This window comes from Antedon mediterranea, chromosome 2 (genome assembly GCF_964355755.1).
Source record: "Antedon mediterranea chromosome 2, ecAntMedi1.1, whole genome shotgun sequence".
NCBI lineage: Eukaryota > Metazoa > Echinodermata > Crinoidea > Comatulida > Antedonidae > Antedon > Antedon mediterranea.
The window spans coordinates 35,086,615-35,103,071 of NC_092671.1; the positions used below are offsets into that span (position 1 = coordinate 35,086,615).

Here is a 16,457-nt window from a genome sequence, read left to right on the forward strand (position 1 = left end):
ATATTAAACATACCTGTTCCAGTTTGATACAACTGACTATATTTACAAGTGGACCAATGAAATGTCTTGAATCTTGAAGCACCTGTAACATTCTGCTGACATCTGACACTTCTTCTAAGTATGCAGTTCAATTTTTGCTGGAATATTGCTGAATGATTTACTAAGAATTGTCATAAAATCGTGAATTTATCTGAAATGTTAAAAAAAGACTGGTGTGTTTACCATGCGAATTTGCTAAGTAAACTTCTGTCTCCAAAGCCTGCTAAAATTAAATAGACCCATTAAAATCTTAAAAAATGATTTGTGACAGTGTTATCTATCTATTATTAATATCAAATTTGTACTGTATAGGGGGGATGTTTCCAAAACTTCAAGTCTATTATTAGTAAATGGATTCAATAAGACAATCTTTTAATAATGCTAATTGTATTGGTCAAGTTTTTGCTCATCTCTATGAAATTTGCTAAAAGTTCAATACAATTTGACAGTGAGCAAGTACTTGCACTACAGGTACAGTAGTACAGTACTTATTGCAGAATTCTAAATTCTCATGATAAAATACAATGATGTTGCAACTTTTTCACAAAGTGGTGTGTATTCACATTACATTTTTAAACAAATTTGTTTTGACAAAGTTTATTTGTACAAGTAATGACTAATCTTATACCCAATTGTCTTGTCAAGTCTTGTTCAAGAGAGGTCTGTGAACTTTTGTCACTGATATCTTCAAATAGTGGAAAATTGACAGGCGTAACTGATTAAACTGCCTCTTTTTGTATGTTAACTTGTCCTTGCTTGTTTCAGTATTAACCTGATGTGATAGGATTTCATTCAGGTTGAAAGTCAATTTGACAGAATTGTCTGGTTTGTGTAAAGAGTTTAATTGTTCTTTTCATATTCTTCGGAAACTATTGTTTTACTTTCATTCCACTTTTTTCTTTCTTCTACACTTTTTATCCATATTATTCTTCAATTTGTATTATTATTTCTTCTCCATTCCAACTTTTTTCTTTATTCTCAGTCAATTCTTCTCATTACAATAATGTGACCAACATTGTCCTATTCTGGAAACTGAGTTCAACTACATCTTCTTTTCTGTTTGTACTTGAAGACAAGCTTCAAAGGCAATATTTATTAACTTTAAATAAATCTTTGTTCTTTGTGTATTTAGTAGCTGTACCTCTGGAGAGTAAGGCTATCCTTCCTATTGTGTATGTGTTGAAATGAAATAAAAAAAAAAATTAAAAAAAATATCCTTCCTATCTTCAGTATATCCTGGTAGTAATAGAATACCAACACCACTGTTTGTTTGTGTACCTTTAAAATGTTGAGGATTTATCAAATAATGTAAAGAAAATCAATTTTAATATAGACTGGATGATAAACAACAACATGGAGTATGTTGCCTTCACATTTATAGTAAATGTTATATAAAACAAATGTGTTCTTGATTGTTTCAGATAAATTTGGTGCATTTTCCTGATTGCAAAGCCAATAATCAGCACTCACTGTACATCACAATAAATGAATTTAGTTTGATTTTTCTCTCTTACAATTCAAACATAAATAAAACTAATGATTACTGACAAGGAAAAAGTTCAACTCTCAAAATATGAAACCCAGATCTGGAAACTCTCATAAAAGCAGACAGCCAGACAAGTGGAACTCTATGTAATTGTGAATGTGGAAACCCAGATAACTGGAAACTCTCCTAAAATCAGACAGCCAGACAAGTGGAACTCTCTTAGTGAAAGTGGAAACCCAGATAACTAGAAACTCTCCTAAAAGCAGACAGTCAGACAAGTGGAACTCTCTTTAGTGAAAGTGGAAACCCAGATAACTGGAAACTCTCCTAAAATCAGACAGCCAGACAAGTGGAACTCTCTTAGTGAAAGTGGAAACCCAGATAACTAGAAACTCTCCTAAAAGCAGAGAAGTGGAAACCCATATAACTGTAAACTCTCATAAAAGCAGACAGCCAGACAAGTGGAACTCTCTTTTTAGTGAAAGTGGAAACCCAGATAACTAGAAACTCTCCTAAAAGCAGACAGCCAGACAAGTGGAACTCTCCTAATGAAAGTGGAAACCCAGATAACTAGAAACTCTCCTAAAAGCAGACAGCCAGACAAGTGAAACTCTCTTAATGAAAGTGGAAACCCAGATAACTAGAAACTCTCCTAAAAGCAGAGAGCCAGACAAGTGAAACTCTCTTAATGAAAGTGGAAACCCAGATAACTAGAAACTCTCCTAAAAGCAGAGAGCCAGACAAGTGAAACTCTCTTAATGAAAGTGGAAACCCAGATAACTAGAAACTCTCCTAAAAGCAGACAGCCAGACAAGTGAAACTCTCTTAATGAAAGTGGAAACCCAGATAACTAGAAACTCTCCTAAAAGCAGAGAGCCAGACAAGTGGAACTCTCTTAATGAAAGTGGAAACCCAGATAACTAGAAACTCTCCTAAAAGCAGAGAGCCAGACAAGTGAAACTCTCTTAATGAAAGTGGAAACCCAGATAACTGGAAACTCTCCCAAACTGGACATCAGAAAATTAACTCTAATACAATTTTGTAAAAATCCAGAAAATTGGAAACTTTCATAAAATGGTCAAATCCAGATAACTGTAACTTCTTATAAACTTCAACCAATTCAATAAACATTTTTAAAAGTTGATACCCTGAAAACTGGAAGCTTTCCCAAAGGTTGATATCCAGTTAACTGGAATCTCTCCAAATTTGATACCCAGAAAACTTGAAAATCTCCCAAAGATTAATATCCAGTAATTAACTAGAACCTCTCAAAAGTTGATATCCCAGTAACTGGAAACTCTTCCAAAGGTTGATGTCCAGTTTAACTGGAAACTCTTCCAAAGGTTGATGTCCAGTTTAACTGGAAACTTTCCCAAAAGTTGATATCAAGTGAACTGGAAAATCTCCCAAACAATACACCCAGAAAATTAAAAACTCTACCCGATGTGGATACCCAGAGAACAAAAACTCTCAAAAGTTGGTATCTAGTTAACTGGAAACTCTTCCAAAAGTTGATGTCCAGTTTAACTACTGGAAACTTTTTCAAAAGTTGATATCCAGTGAAGTGGAAACTCTCCCAAAAGTTAATATCCAGTGAACAGGGAAATCTCCCAAACAATACACCCAGACATTTTGGAAACTTGGTAAAACTTTGAACAAATCCAGAAAACAGAAAACTTTCCCCAATGTGGATACCCAGAGATCTGGGACACTCTCCCAAACTGGATTATCCACAAAATTGAAAACGTTCCTAAAACTTTGGAAACTCCCTCCCCTAAAAAACCTAATATATTCCAAAAGTGAAATTTCAATGCACATTCTTTGGGTGTTTTTTTAATTTTTTTACTAATGCTAGGGAAAACAAACATTTATTAACTAAAATATAAGATTGATATGTTTATAAAATATCAAGAAATTATTATGTGTTTCTAGATTGAAGTGTTTTGATTACATCATTGATTGAAGTTATATTTATAATGTTTGTTTTCTGGTGGACACAAGCTGAAAACTAATTGGCAAAATCTGGCATTCATGAAGTAAAGCCTGCAGAATTTGCGTAGGAACGAAGACTGCTTGCGTAGCTCAAGGCAATTAGACCCATTCACAGTAGGAGGATGTTTTCAATTAACGGTAATATTGATTGCTACTTTACAATGACAACTTGATTGTGGATAGTATCGTGCAGTATTCTTGCTTATTAATTATGGTTAACGAATGTGTTTATGCTTGATTAGTTTTCCTTAGATGTGGTTAAACTGCATTTCATACTGTGTGTATACTGTACACCCACCATTTGGATCAATTTCATAGATTGGTGTTCATTCAGATCATTTAAACTTGCATGAATCCAAAATTAGGAAGGTTTTTATACTCTATTGATTAGAAGTTGACTCTTAATATGAACTACAGTATACTGTACTTGTGTCAACTTAATAGACAAGATAAATTTTAAGAAAAACAATAGTTGATGATACAATAGCAAGCATATAACCTACTGTTAAAAGCATCACAGAAATTGCTTACTGCTGTTAAACTGGTTTGTGTATTTTGCCCAAAAAAAAATCTGGGCGGATTATCCAAAGCTTTTTCTTTTAGTTGGTTATAAATAATGTGTATGTCCTATCTGACATCCACATAATTGTTCATGATTTATATTTCTTAAGGTTTTTATTGTAAGTATAAATAGTATACATTAAACATGTTATCTGGTCATGTGATGTACTTTTCCATCATCCAGTGACAGTCTTCATCAGGTGCAAGATTGTCTGATATTCTCAACTATCTGTAAGATTTAATTTTAGTAACTCAATCTCTTTTTTTTTCTTGCGAAATATAGGCGCTACTAGTTCCGTTTTGTCACAGATTTATTATCTGTCAAAAACTGTTGCCAAATCTGCCATTTTTGAAAGCTAAATTCAGTATTTTCTAGAGTGCTGTAATTTCCAAACCTTCAAAAGGTTATACCCACTAGACGACTTTTAATGACGGACAAAGCTAAGATTGTCTGAACTGTGTATATTTCTAGGCCAACAGTTTTTAAGGTTTATAAAGCAAAATTAGATCTAAAAAGGTTATTTCTTTGGTGCTAATTTGTACAACCAATTAGTTGGTTAATTCTATAGCATAAACTGACATTAGCCCTCTCTCTCTCTCTCTCTCTCTCTCTCTCTCCAAAGAGAGGACACATACTAGAAGAAGACATTTGTCATTTATCTATTATTAAAACTTGTTTGGTTTTCTGCTGCAGTACTTAAAGTTTTTGTTCAATTGACGAGTGATCTAAAAATATTTTTATTCGTCAGACAAATGCCTTTAAAATTACTTTAAAATATGTTTCTTTTGTTCAGAGCTTAATTTTGGAATTTTCTTATTTCAAGTGTTTTGTGGCATTTTTTTGTTGAGACCAAAATCCATCTTTTTTTTTCATGGAATTGTAATCATTTATTAATAATGTAGTCTATTTTGTGCAAAGCTCTATAACTTCCCAATAACTATTCTTTTGAAAGGCATGTTTTGCAAAAACCTCAGAAGAACAGTTTTCCTCAAAAGCCTGTTTTAGTGGTTTGTTGGTAAACAAAGATCACGTTGCAACTTACTGTAATTCATTTTTTTTTAAATCATGGATTTCCCAGTTTCGTGGTCACTCACAAAGAATTTCCTGTTCACAGGTGCCTTCTATTAAACGATGCAAATGTTGGTCTTATAACGGTTTAGGAGGAGGACAGGGAATAATTTCGCCAGTGTAGCATAGCAAAAAGCTATACAAAACAACCTTTTTTCTACACATTTCTACAATTGTGTAGCAAAAACTACAATACAAAACTATGTTTCTTGACTAAAAAATCAGTTTGCTAAACAAAATTTTCAAATAAAATTTTTCCCTGGAGGAGATCATAAAGTAACATATTTTGGGTTAGTAATATTATTGAAATACGTATGTTCATAGCCTAAAAATCTCTATCCAAGGAGAATTTGACTTAACACAGTCACATGAGTGTGAAAGTTTTTCTTGTCCAGACTCTATCACCTGAATATTTGTTCTTGGATTTTGCATGATACAAATGGAGCTTCCTGAAATTCTTTCAAAACCACAAAGGTCAATGCAATTGGCCTTCACAAAGGAGGTGTGTCATCATACAGTAAAATGTACATTTTTGCTAAAGGCGAGTTTAGTCAGCTGTGAACTGTAGCTAGGTAGTGAAGTGTATTATAAACATGGAATTATTCAAACTAATATATTGGGTCTGACTTGGATTCTACATTACGTAATGACTGCGATTAAGTTTTGGAATTGGGTAAGATACAAATATACTATATTCTTTATATAGTTAGTAGACCTTTTTTATTGGTGCTGGTTAATTATATTAACTTAATATTATCATTGATTGCTTATTTTCAGAAAGATTTGATTGACAATTTTATCTAACGTGGGTGTACAGTATATTAGCCCACACTATGGTATAGATGTTGTGTATTTTGTGCCGAACTTATATCCACCCTTCACTAATTAGTATTATCAGTAGGGCTAGGTGGCCTACCTGATTTTATCATCCTTATTTAATTGGTTAAAAAAATCTAAAGATAGACTTGCGACTATGTCAGTTGGTTCGGCAAAATGTTTAACATTTAAAAAAAATGAGAAAACAAACATTACAGTACAGTACAACACAACATCTTTATTATAACTTTATTTTGTTAACTCATTAGTATTATTACAAACATTACATGATAATGACAGTGATTTGTTGGTTTTTGTGAAAAATGTTAAATGCTACTGTATACAGTATTTTCTTTCATCAATAATCTTAAATGTTTCTGGTGAACTTTATATAACCTACACTAATGTTTATACTACCTTAGTAACAAATTGCTCGGTATTTGACATTAAAAATAGTGCAAATTAATTGAGGGCGCTATTTTACATTAACAAGCTCTTAACTATTTCAAATGAGTTTATTTTGTTAATGTACAATCATTTGGTACTGTAGTCAAACTTGCTGAACTTGAACTTTAAAATCAATACTAAGCCACTTTTACACTGACAAAACATTTTTTTTAAAGTTTTTGGTGGAAACATTAAAGAAAACTTGTGTCGTAGGATATTATTATTAAATTATTAACTTTAATAACGGTTTAAGATGCTTGAATCAATTATTATTAGTAAGTACTATTTATTTAAAAAAAAAATGAAATGAGAATAATTTGTAAACCACATTCCAATTGAAATAGGTCTTTAGACTTTTTATATTACAATTAGAAGATGTGTTGTATTTTGGTGTGACATTGCCTATTACAATAACCTTTTAAAATTGGTTAAAATGGATGATGACGGTCTAAGACAGTATATAACTATATCAATTTAGAAATTATGATTGCTTTTTGGTTCTGAATATTCATAAGATTACATCATGAATAAAAGAGATACTTTCTTTTGGAATTTTCTTCATTGGCCTTGGACTCCATCCATATAAAACAAATGTGAATTTTGAAATAAAATTGTCTTTGTTTTCAAAATAGTTTAATATTTTGAGTATTTAAAAAATGTGGATGTTAGCATTCTTTTGGTGAACTGTCCTTAAAAATATGTTACAGTATATTTTTAGAAATTATTCAAAAATACCAGTTTTTATATTTTATACTGTATACTGTACCTTTTAAATACATTACTGTATAGGTTTGATGGCCAGTTCATTGAAATTTAAACTATAATAAGTGCTTTGGTAAGGATACTATGGTAAGGATACTTTTTTTTCTTCTAGGATTTTGTTCACAATTAATGTTAAATCTACAGAAAATGGATGAATGATTGGGTTTGTTTTATTTATCTACAATACAAAGATCAAAAGTTTTAATTAATGAGGTTTTAAAATTATGAGGTGGATTGTCTTTTTTTATTGAAATAATCCTTAACAAGAAACTTTAACAAGTACGGGATGAATAAATATAATTTCTGATGCATAAATGAGTGGCTTAGGGAGTGAGAGAAAAACATTTGCGAGTTACCCTGGCACTACCTTAAGTCAGGATTGAACCCTGAATTGGAAGTTGTGAATGTACAGGTGGATTACGTATGGCATCCGTGCCTTAGCGTTCGGCCATCGACTCGCTTTAACATGAAATTACATAAAGTTGTACACACAAAGTGGTTTTTCTTAGTGGTAACACAAAAACATTTGTTAATTCATGATAAAAATTACTACGTGCAAATTATAGTGTATTACAATTCATCGGGTGAATGCCCTAGCATTTGAAGGACATCACCTATTGTTAACACTTTTTATTATAATAATATGCACTCCATTGATTTTTTTTTCATCTGTCAAAATTTTGATTCATGACGATTCATTTAATTTCCATTGTTGGTATTATGACATCAGATTCAGCTCTATCAGCTGGCATGTTTTTAGAGCAATCCCAATAATATTCAAGTTCAAATCTTCAATTGGCACTTAAGTTTTTTTGCTTTGTCATTTTTAAAGAGAGTTTTCCAAACACAACATTTAAACATTAAATTTTTTTTTTCTCCGGTGAACTTTACATATTAATTGAGAGGGCGCTATTTTACATTAATTAAGCTTTTTTTTGCTTTGTCATTTAAAGGGAGTTTTCCAAACACAACATAACCTTAGGTTTGCCCATTCAGCATTTTTAATTAACAAACATAAACTGCTCCAAAAATAGCCCAACAACCCAACATAATACGTTTAGTATTAATTGGTCCAGGTAGTCACCCTAACTTCCTACAATACAAGCCCAGATGTAGGTTGTTTGCCTTGAAATTTGGACAAAATGACCATGGAAAATAATGCTTACAGTACCAAATACCAGTTTTTAATTAAATTGAGAATTTAAATGCACATTTTCTGTTCCTGGGTACAATTGTAAACTAAACATAATATTAAAATAATTATTATTATTTCAATTGTATGTTTCTGTATACAATATATTATAATTTATGTCGCTCACAGTAGATGCTTTCAACATGAAATTTACAGAGATTTCTCCTTGTTGTACAATCCTTAAATATCAAAGGTGTGTTTGTTAGGTTTGCAGGCAAGACAATTCTTATATTTATGGGCCATTTATCATCTTGTAGGCGATGGGATTTATGCGTTCTTCTCTCGTTAACGAGCTGTGGTCAACCACGTCGAAGGAAGTAAAGGATTACGGTTTCCAACAGGAGATCACTTTCTGGTCCACTAAAAGATGGACATTGTGCAATTAATAACTCAACACTTGTTCCGAAAGATTATTATCATCAGGCGCTAATTGTTATTATGAATTTTTTTTACGTAGATTGTTGATTTATGCCTTGAATTTTATGAAAACTAATTTGTTCTTGTGACTAAAAAAAAGATGTTTATATTTTTTAAATTATGACTTAAATTTTCTGAAAACCTATTTGTTCTTGTTGCTAAAAAAAGATGTTTACAGTATATTTATTAAATTATGACTTAAATTTTATGAAAACCTATTTCTTCCTGTGGCTAAAAAAGATGTTTAATATTTCTTAAATTATGGCTTAAATTTTATGAAAACCTATTTGTTCTTGTGGCTAAAAAAAGATGTTTATATTTATTTAAAATTATGACTTAAAGTTTAGGAAAACCTATTTGTCCTTGTGGCTAAAAAAAGATGTTCATATTTATTAAAAATTATGAATAACATAAGCATATCGAATAAACACTGCAATAATAATATAAATATCACAAAATAATATTATTACTTATTACTGTACTATTTTACCATTAATTTTGCTTTATGCTATAACCTCGTCCTCGGCTTGTTATATTATTGATGTGTTTGTGTTTGCGTTCAATGCTATGCTTCAGCGAGCAACACCATCATTGGAAAATCCAATTTAGCTTGAGTGTACACTTCCGATTCAAAACACTAGGGATTGGTATTCTTACTGTACATCCTAACCTTTGCAATCAATAGATTCGTCAATACCGTATGTAACCATAATAATAACATAAACATACCGTAAATAAAATAACATTAAATGACAATAAATTGTGTTTTGATGTTATATTTTCAAATGTTATTCTCATTATCTAACTTTATGTATCTTAATGTACTTGAAAAAAAAATGTTTGAATACAATTTAATTGAAAATTAAATTTGTTGTTGAAATTGTATGCATGAGTGGATTTCTATAGCACTCTCTATTTTTTGTTTTAGATTTTTTTCCCGTTGTACAGAGGGTCATTCCATCTCAGATCACCCAATGAGTTAAACCCTACCTCTTCCAATTTTGATGAAATTTGGTATATGGGTGATTCATAGCAATTAAAGTCAAAATTTCAAATTTTAACTTTATCGGACCAACGGTTTTCGAGATATCGCAATTTCAATTTTCGGTTTTTACGCAAAAAAGGGCGCGTCCGCCACGTTTCAAAGAGCTGTATCTCGGGAACTATAGGTTCAATTTTAAAAGCAAAGGTATTTTTGTAAAGGGGAGACCATAAGGAATCTAAATATACTAATTGTGTGTGTTTTATGTTAATTTTAAGTTTAATAAAACTTTGAAATATATTTTGACCTTGAAATTGACACCGTGGAACACGCCCGATTTGTTGGTGACTATCACGAAAAATGTAGCCCTACGTGTCAACTACAACATATAAAAAAATTGGAGGGGTTTTTTTCTTTGTTTCCATGAAATTACAATTTGAAGTTGACATACCTCTTCCTTTTAGTGTATTTTTTGGTGTTGTTATATACTTATACACAGTGTGAACACTAACTGTTAAGGTGTCTTATTGTTACGCTTTCTCATCAGGCCCACTTAAACACTACAGTAGATATATTTTGATATGAGAAATACTGGGTAACTCACATACTTTTCAAATCAATTTTGACACATAGTTTAGTGTCCTTACTATGTTATTTTAGTGTATTTTGGTGTCTGTCCATGCATTACTTCAATGTCAATTTGATGTATTCCAAAAATAATTTTATTTACAAACTAAATATTATTATAATGTTACAATTGTCTATGTCTGGCCTTTACTCCTTGTCATCTGGCCAATTCAAACAGTATTTAGAAATGTTGTGGCGTTCATTTTGGGAAATTACTGTAATTCCTAGTCGAAGAGGATTTTATAAACGGAGAGGCTATAATACAATGTACATTTGATTCAGGAATCCAACAACAGTCTTCTTTGGACGGCCAATAAAAGATTTTCGCTGGCCCATGAGGATGCATAAATTTAATTTGATAATCCCCAAACTCTTCTGAGACATCCACAACCAAATGGGACACCATCATAACTACAGCACACAAATTCTGAAGTCTAATAATGGTGGGTTGTGTATCAGCAACAATTTCATTTTCATCACTGAAAGATTCTTGAATCACTACCACATCCGGAGGGTTTATCTGGGTACTAAGTTTGTAGACCTGCATCTGTGCCAGATAAACGTGAACAAAGCGATGATATTGTAATGTACCCTTGATGGTCTGGGCGAGGTTGAATCTCGGCTTTATTTCTTTTTCCACAGTAGATACCTCATCTATTCCCACATGAAAAAAGTTGATGCCTGGAATGTCCATATGAGCGAGTCATATGGCCGAGCGGTTAAGGCAGGGGCGTCGTTTACCGTACCTAAAGAGCCAACAACAACATCGGCAAGGGTTCGAGGCCGACTCGCTCCTAGTTCTGGTGGTGGAACAAGTCTTCTCAGATAAGGACTATAAACCGTAGGTCCAGTGTACACAGTTATAACCTGTGTGTACTTTAAAGAACCCAGTTCATTATTCGAAAAAGAGTAGGGGGTTATCCCGGTGAACTGGTTCACACAATAGCCCCTGTATCAGGGGGATTACCACCTATCTGATAGGACAGTGATTAATTCACTATTGGTAATCCTTGGCCACATTGCCTAAAGACATAAATAAAAATAAAAAATTACACAGTAGTCGAACATACTGAGAGATGTGAGAATATGACATTCAGTCAAACGCTGTAAGCTTCTCTTAGTGACAAGCCTCTTAACTGTTCCACCTATGCCATCACATGCACTCTTGCCATGTGATGTAGCGAAAAAATTCCCCTCGGCGTCTAAACCAAAATCTTCCTGGTGGTGGCAAAGGTTAATAAAGTTATATTGTTTTTGTATTGGCCGCCACATCCATCTGTGAAATAATGAACTTTTTTCATGGTTGGTAGTTTTGATTTTAAATAGGGGATGACAACCTTTAAAAAGGCATCAGTAACTGATGTATGTTCTCTGCAATCACTTATTATGCATTAATATGCATAATAACATAGTAAGGACACTAAACTATGTGTCAAAATTGATTTGAAAAGTATGTGAGTTACCCAGTATTTCTCATATCAAAGTATATCTACTGTTTAAGTGGGCCTGATGAGAAAGCGTAACAATAAGACACCTTAACAGTTAGTGTTCACACTGTGTATAAGTATATAACAACACCAAAAATACACTAAAAGGAAGAGGTATGTCAACTTCAAATTGTAATTTCATGGAAACAAACAAAAAAACCCCTCCAATTTTTTTATATGTTGTAGTTGACAAGTAGGGCTACATTTTTCGTGATAGTCACCAACAAATCGGGCGTGTTCCACGGGGTCAATTTCAAGGTCAAAATATATGTCAAAGTTTTATTAAACTTAAAATTAACATAAAACACACACAATTAGTATATTTAGGTTCCTTATGGTCTCCCCTTTACAAAAATACCTTTGTTTTTAAAATCGAACCTATAGTTCCCGAGATACAGCTCTTTGAAACGTGGCGGCCGCTCCCTTTTTTGCGTAAAAACCGAAAATTGAAATTGCGATATCTCGAAAACCGTTGGTCCGATAAAGTTAAAATTTGAAATTTTGGCTTTAATTGCTATGAATCACCCATATACCAAATTTCATCAAAATTGGAAGAGGTAGGGTTTAAAATTCCATTTTTTTTGGGTGAACTGAGATGGAATGACCCCAGACCAAATTATTCAAGTGATTCTGTGTTTGAGCAACAACAACTAATTCTAAACGTTTTCTAAAAGTTTTTGTTTCTTGTGATTTTTGTTTATGAAATAATTATTAATTTAGTATGAATTATTCGTATGTAAGTATGTATGTAAAACTAATGAATAATATAGAGCCCTCTATAATTACCGTACTGACGCGGGTATAAGCCCACCCCCCTCAAACATGAAATCACGTCAAGTTTGGGGGGTGGGCTTCTACCCGAGAATTAAAAAATGCAGATCGTCAAAAACAGCACATGTACACTGTGTATTCCACCATGCGAGCGAGCGCCCTCACGTGTACGACGTTGCCTCTAAATACACGAGGTGTAGAGTGTCGGAAAATTAAGCTTATAGTTTGTGTAATTTATCGTAGAATATCTTATTTTAAACATCAATTGAACAAGAATTTATCAAGCAGAAAAGCAAGTATACAATGTTCGTTAAATAGAAATGTACCAAAGAAATTTAATAAGTTTGTTTATGGCGGCCGATACCAAATAGTGGTTTTTAGTTTTGGCAACTTGTAGCGTCGTGTGTGAAGCGATCTTCGACCGCGATGTAGTGTAAACAAAACAGGACCGCTAGGCCTCATATGGCCTAGCGTATATTAGCCTAGCTTGGTTATGATCAAAGGTAAGTGTATTCGGTGTATGGACATCGCCAAATACAAAATAATGTATTACGACACACACTGTAGATCTTCGAATTAATGGGTGGGCTTATACCCGAGTGCCTCATTTTTCAGGAAAATTAGTCAAAAGTCGGGGGTGGGCTTATACCCGAGTATGGGCTTATACCCACGTCAGTACGGTAGTAGAAATGTGGGTATGTGCTATGAGTCTTTAAATAAATTGACAATTTACATTATTCAACTTTATGATCCTCTACGGCAGGATGATTGCTTTAAAAGAACGACACATCAGAATAAATTTGTAAACAAAATATGAACACCGGTAAATGAAATTTTGCAATCTGAATCAATATAATAAATTAGTTATTCTTTCCATGGCGTGGGATGTTTAAACAGAGGCATTATTTTTTTAATAAATTTGAGTACATGCGACGGAACATGCGGTTTTATACATCAATTGTTTCATTTTTTGCGTAGGATGTATTGTTTAAAATTAATGAATTGAAGTTCCATAAAAAATATTTGTTTCATACTGCCTTTGTTGACACGAGTAAGTAGTCCGGGTTAAAGGTCGGTTGCAATTTGCATTTTATCAAATTTAAACATTTTTAATTAAGAGATCTTAAAAGAAAAATCACAACACCCTTTTAAGCTCTTGTTAAACACGTTTAGTGGTAGCCGTTGAAGATTATGAGATCTATGTTGTATTTTTATTTTTATTTTACCAGGGATGTGGGCACAACATTTAGTGAAAATTAGGGGGGTGGGTTTAATACTCAAATAGCTTTAAATCAGAGTGATGGCCATTATTCTATGGTAATTCCAATTTTTCACATTTTGAATTCCAACCTTTCAATCTTTCGTCTTAGGGGTTGTATCTGCTGCCACATAAATATCATAATATGGTATTTTTTAAATACCGTATATTTAATATATGGTATATTTTTGGCAGAAGAAATGGTGCTCATAAAAATATACTGTAGACAATACACTGTAGAACATATACTGGGATATTTTGCCCCACCAAATTTGTGGATAAAATATGGTATTAAAAATTTATACTGTAATGTATAACATACACCTACTGTACTGTAAATATACTTTATTTGTCAAAAATGTAATATACATTTTCGAAAATTGTTTTCCTTTAAATTAAATTTAAAATACATTTAAAATACGTACAAAATATTGCAAAAACATTTAAATTAACGAATTAAAATTGTGAATATCTTGAAAATTTCAGTTCACTTTCATTTTTAACACTACATTCCAACAGCAAGAAAAGCATTAAAATATTAAAGCACATATGAATGTCATTAGAGAGATCCAAAAAGACATGATGGTATTTTTTTTAAAGCATGCATAATGAAAGTGGATTAATTCTAACAGCATTCTGCACACTTAGACTTGCTTTGACGGAACGTTGATGCGCTTGACCTGTCTGCTTTATCTGCGCCCTCGTTCGCTCGAAGATAACATGCTTTGGGGAACGCATTAGAAATTCTCAAAGAATGGAATTGCATTTCGCATAAATCAAAGAATATCGTATTGTTTGTTTCTATTCCATTTACGATGACTTTATTGTCGTTTATAAATCTTTGATTGTTTTGATGGCTGTCATTTCATTTGTTTGTGAATATTATGTGAACATTTATTGATTTTCTTATAATTGGTTTAAGCCTTCAATTAGTTGAGAGAAGAAAAACTTCTCATTATAATAAATTGATAGGAATTTAATAAGTAAAAAAGTGTGTTCTAGTAGCACAAGTCTAAACTTTATTTTATTCCAAATCTCAACTACAGTACTACTGTAGCTCCCACACCAAGAGGCTACTTTACACAAGTATAATATCATGGATTTATTTTGGATGAGACCTTGCTACACATTATATGGTGCGGAATTACAACCTGGCCTAGGTCAAGTTCAATATTGAATATCGAAACGTGGCAGGCTATAGGCGCTTGACCTTTGACAAGATCGCCTAAAATTTATAATTTAAATCTACGATACTTAGTATTGTATATTCAGGAATAGCCGCTCCATAGTCTCTTTGCTTTTCTTCCTTATATCTTATTCTGATTAACTCAAAATTATTTTTACTAACAAACATTACTATTTGTATGCCTAGTGTGTAAACATTATTGACATAATTTCATAAACATCTTCATGTCGTACAACTACTCGTAACATTTTTTCTCAACTTTCTATCATCTAAAGTCGTAGTTAGTCATGCCTCGGGTCACATTCTATGGTCTCCGTACAGGTAGGCTACTACATCAGTACTTCTATGAATGGATGACTAGCCGGTGACAATAACGCTAGTTGGTCATACACAGTACCGTTTTTTATTTTACGATCATTCGGGAAACCACCTCACGACGATTACAACCTGACCTACACAATGAGATCCAGTTTATTTGTATTTTTATAATGGGTAACCTCTTCAATACATAAAAAAAAAATTCTCCCTGCCACGTGGCTCAGTACACAATTCACAATAAAATATAAAATGTACAAACAAAATACCAGCCCATTTCCCTCCAAACTAAAACAACTTTAGCATAAATCTTGAATGTCCTTATAGCCAATAATTTTCTTTAATCTTTACTAGCTAAGATTTAGTTGTTTGTATTCTTTACTGTAGACCCCATTTATGTGGCAGGAGTTGTGGATGGGTGGTTACATGATGCTTGGCTACCATTCAAAGATTCCTGGGTTCAAGTCCTATAATATGTCAGGATTTTTTCTAATAACAATTTACAACTCCACTCCCAAAGAATTGTATTAAGACTTTCTTTATGTAAAGCATCTTGTTGTATGTTTGTCTTGTGAACAGCATTGCCACCTTTTAAGAAGGATAGTGAATGAATGTGGGTGAGTGGCCGAGCGGTTAAGACAGTGGAACCGTAATCACGTAGCCATAACATCGGCAGAGGTTCGAGGCTCACTCATTCCATGGTTCTGGTGGTAGAACGAGTCTTCTCGGATAAGGACTATAAACCGTAGGTCCAGTGTACACAACTTGCTCGTGTGCACTTTAAAGAACCTAGTACATCTTTCAAGACGAGTAGGGGGTTACCCCGGTGTATTAGTACATCACAGCCACTGATCACCAACTGGGCCCTCTGGGAGACCAGTCTTTGACTGAAGAGGTTACCCAGTATAAATATATATTTCAATCAATCAATCAATCAATCAATTCACTTGGTTATCCTTGGCAATTTGCCTAAATATATAAAAACAAAAACATTTACACATGATTACCGAGGCAATCGATAAGTGTAAATACTCAGAACACAGAATTAGG

At 32.8% G+C, this 16,457-nt stretch overlaps 1 protein-coding gene across 2 annotated transcripts in view; it reads left to right on the forward strand.

The window, feature by feature from the left end:
* LOC140040875 (apoptosis regulator R1-like) overlaps positions 1–16,457 on the forward strand; it is a 63,153-nt gene that overhangs the window by 5,998 nt on the left and 40,698 nt on the right. Inside the window, exon 1 of one of the 2 annotated variants that reach the window (XM_072087126.1) lies at positions 5,104–5,820. The exons of the other annotated variant lie outside the window; for it this stretch is intronic. Coding sequence (XP_071943227.1) covers positions 5,794–5,820 — 27 coding nt within the window. The 5' untranslated portion in view covers positions 5,104–5,793. Of the gene's footprint in view, positions 1–5,103; positions 5,821–16,457 lie in introns of those variants that run through there. 2 annotated transcript variants of the gene reach the window in all.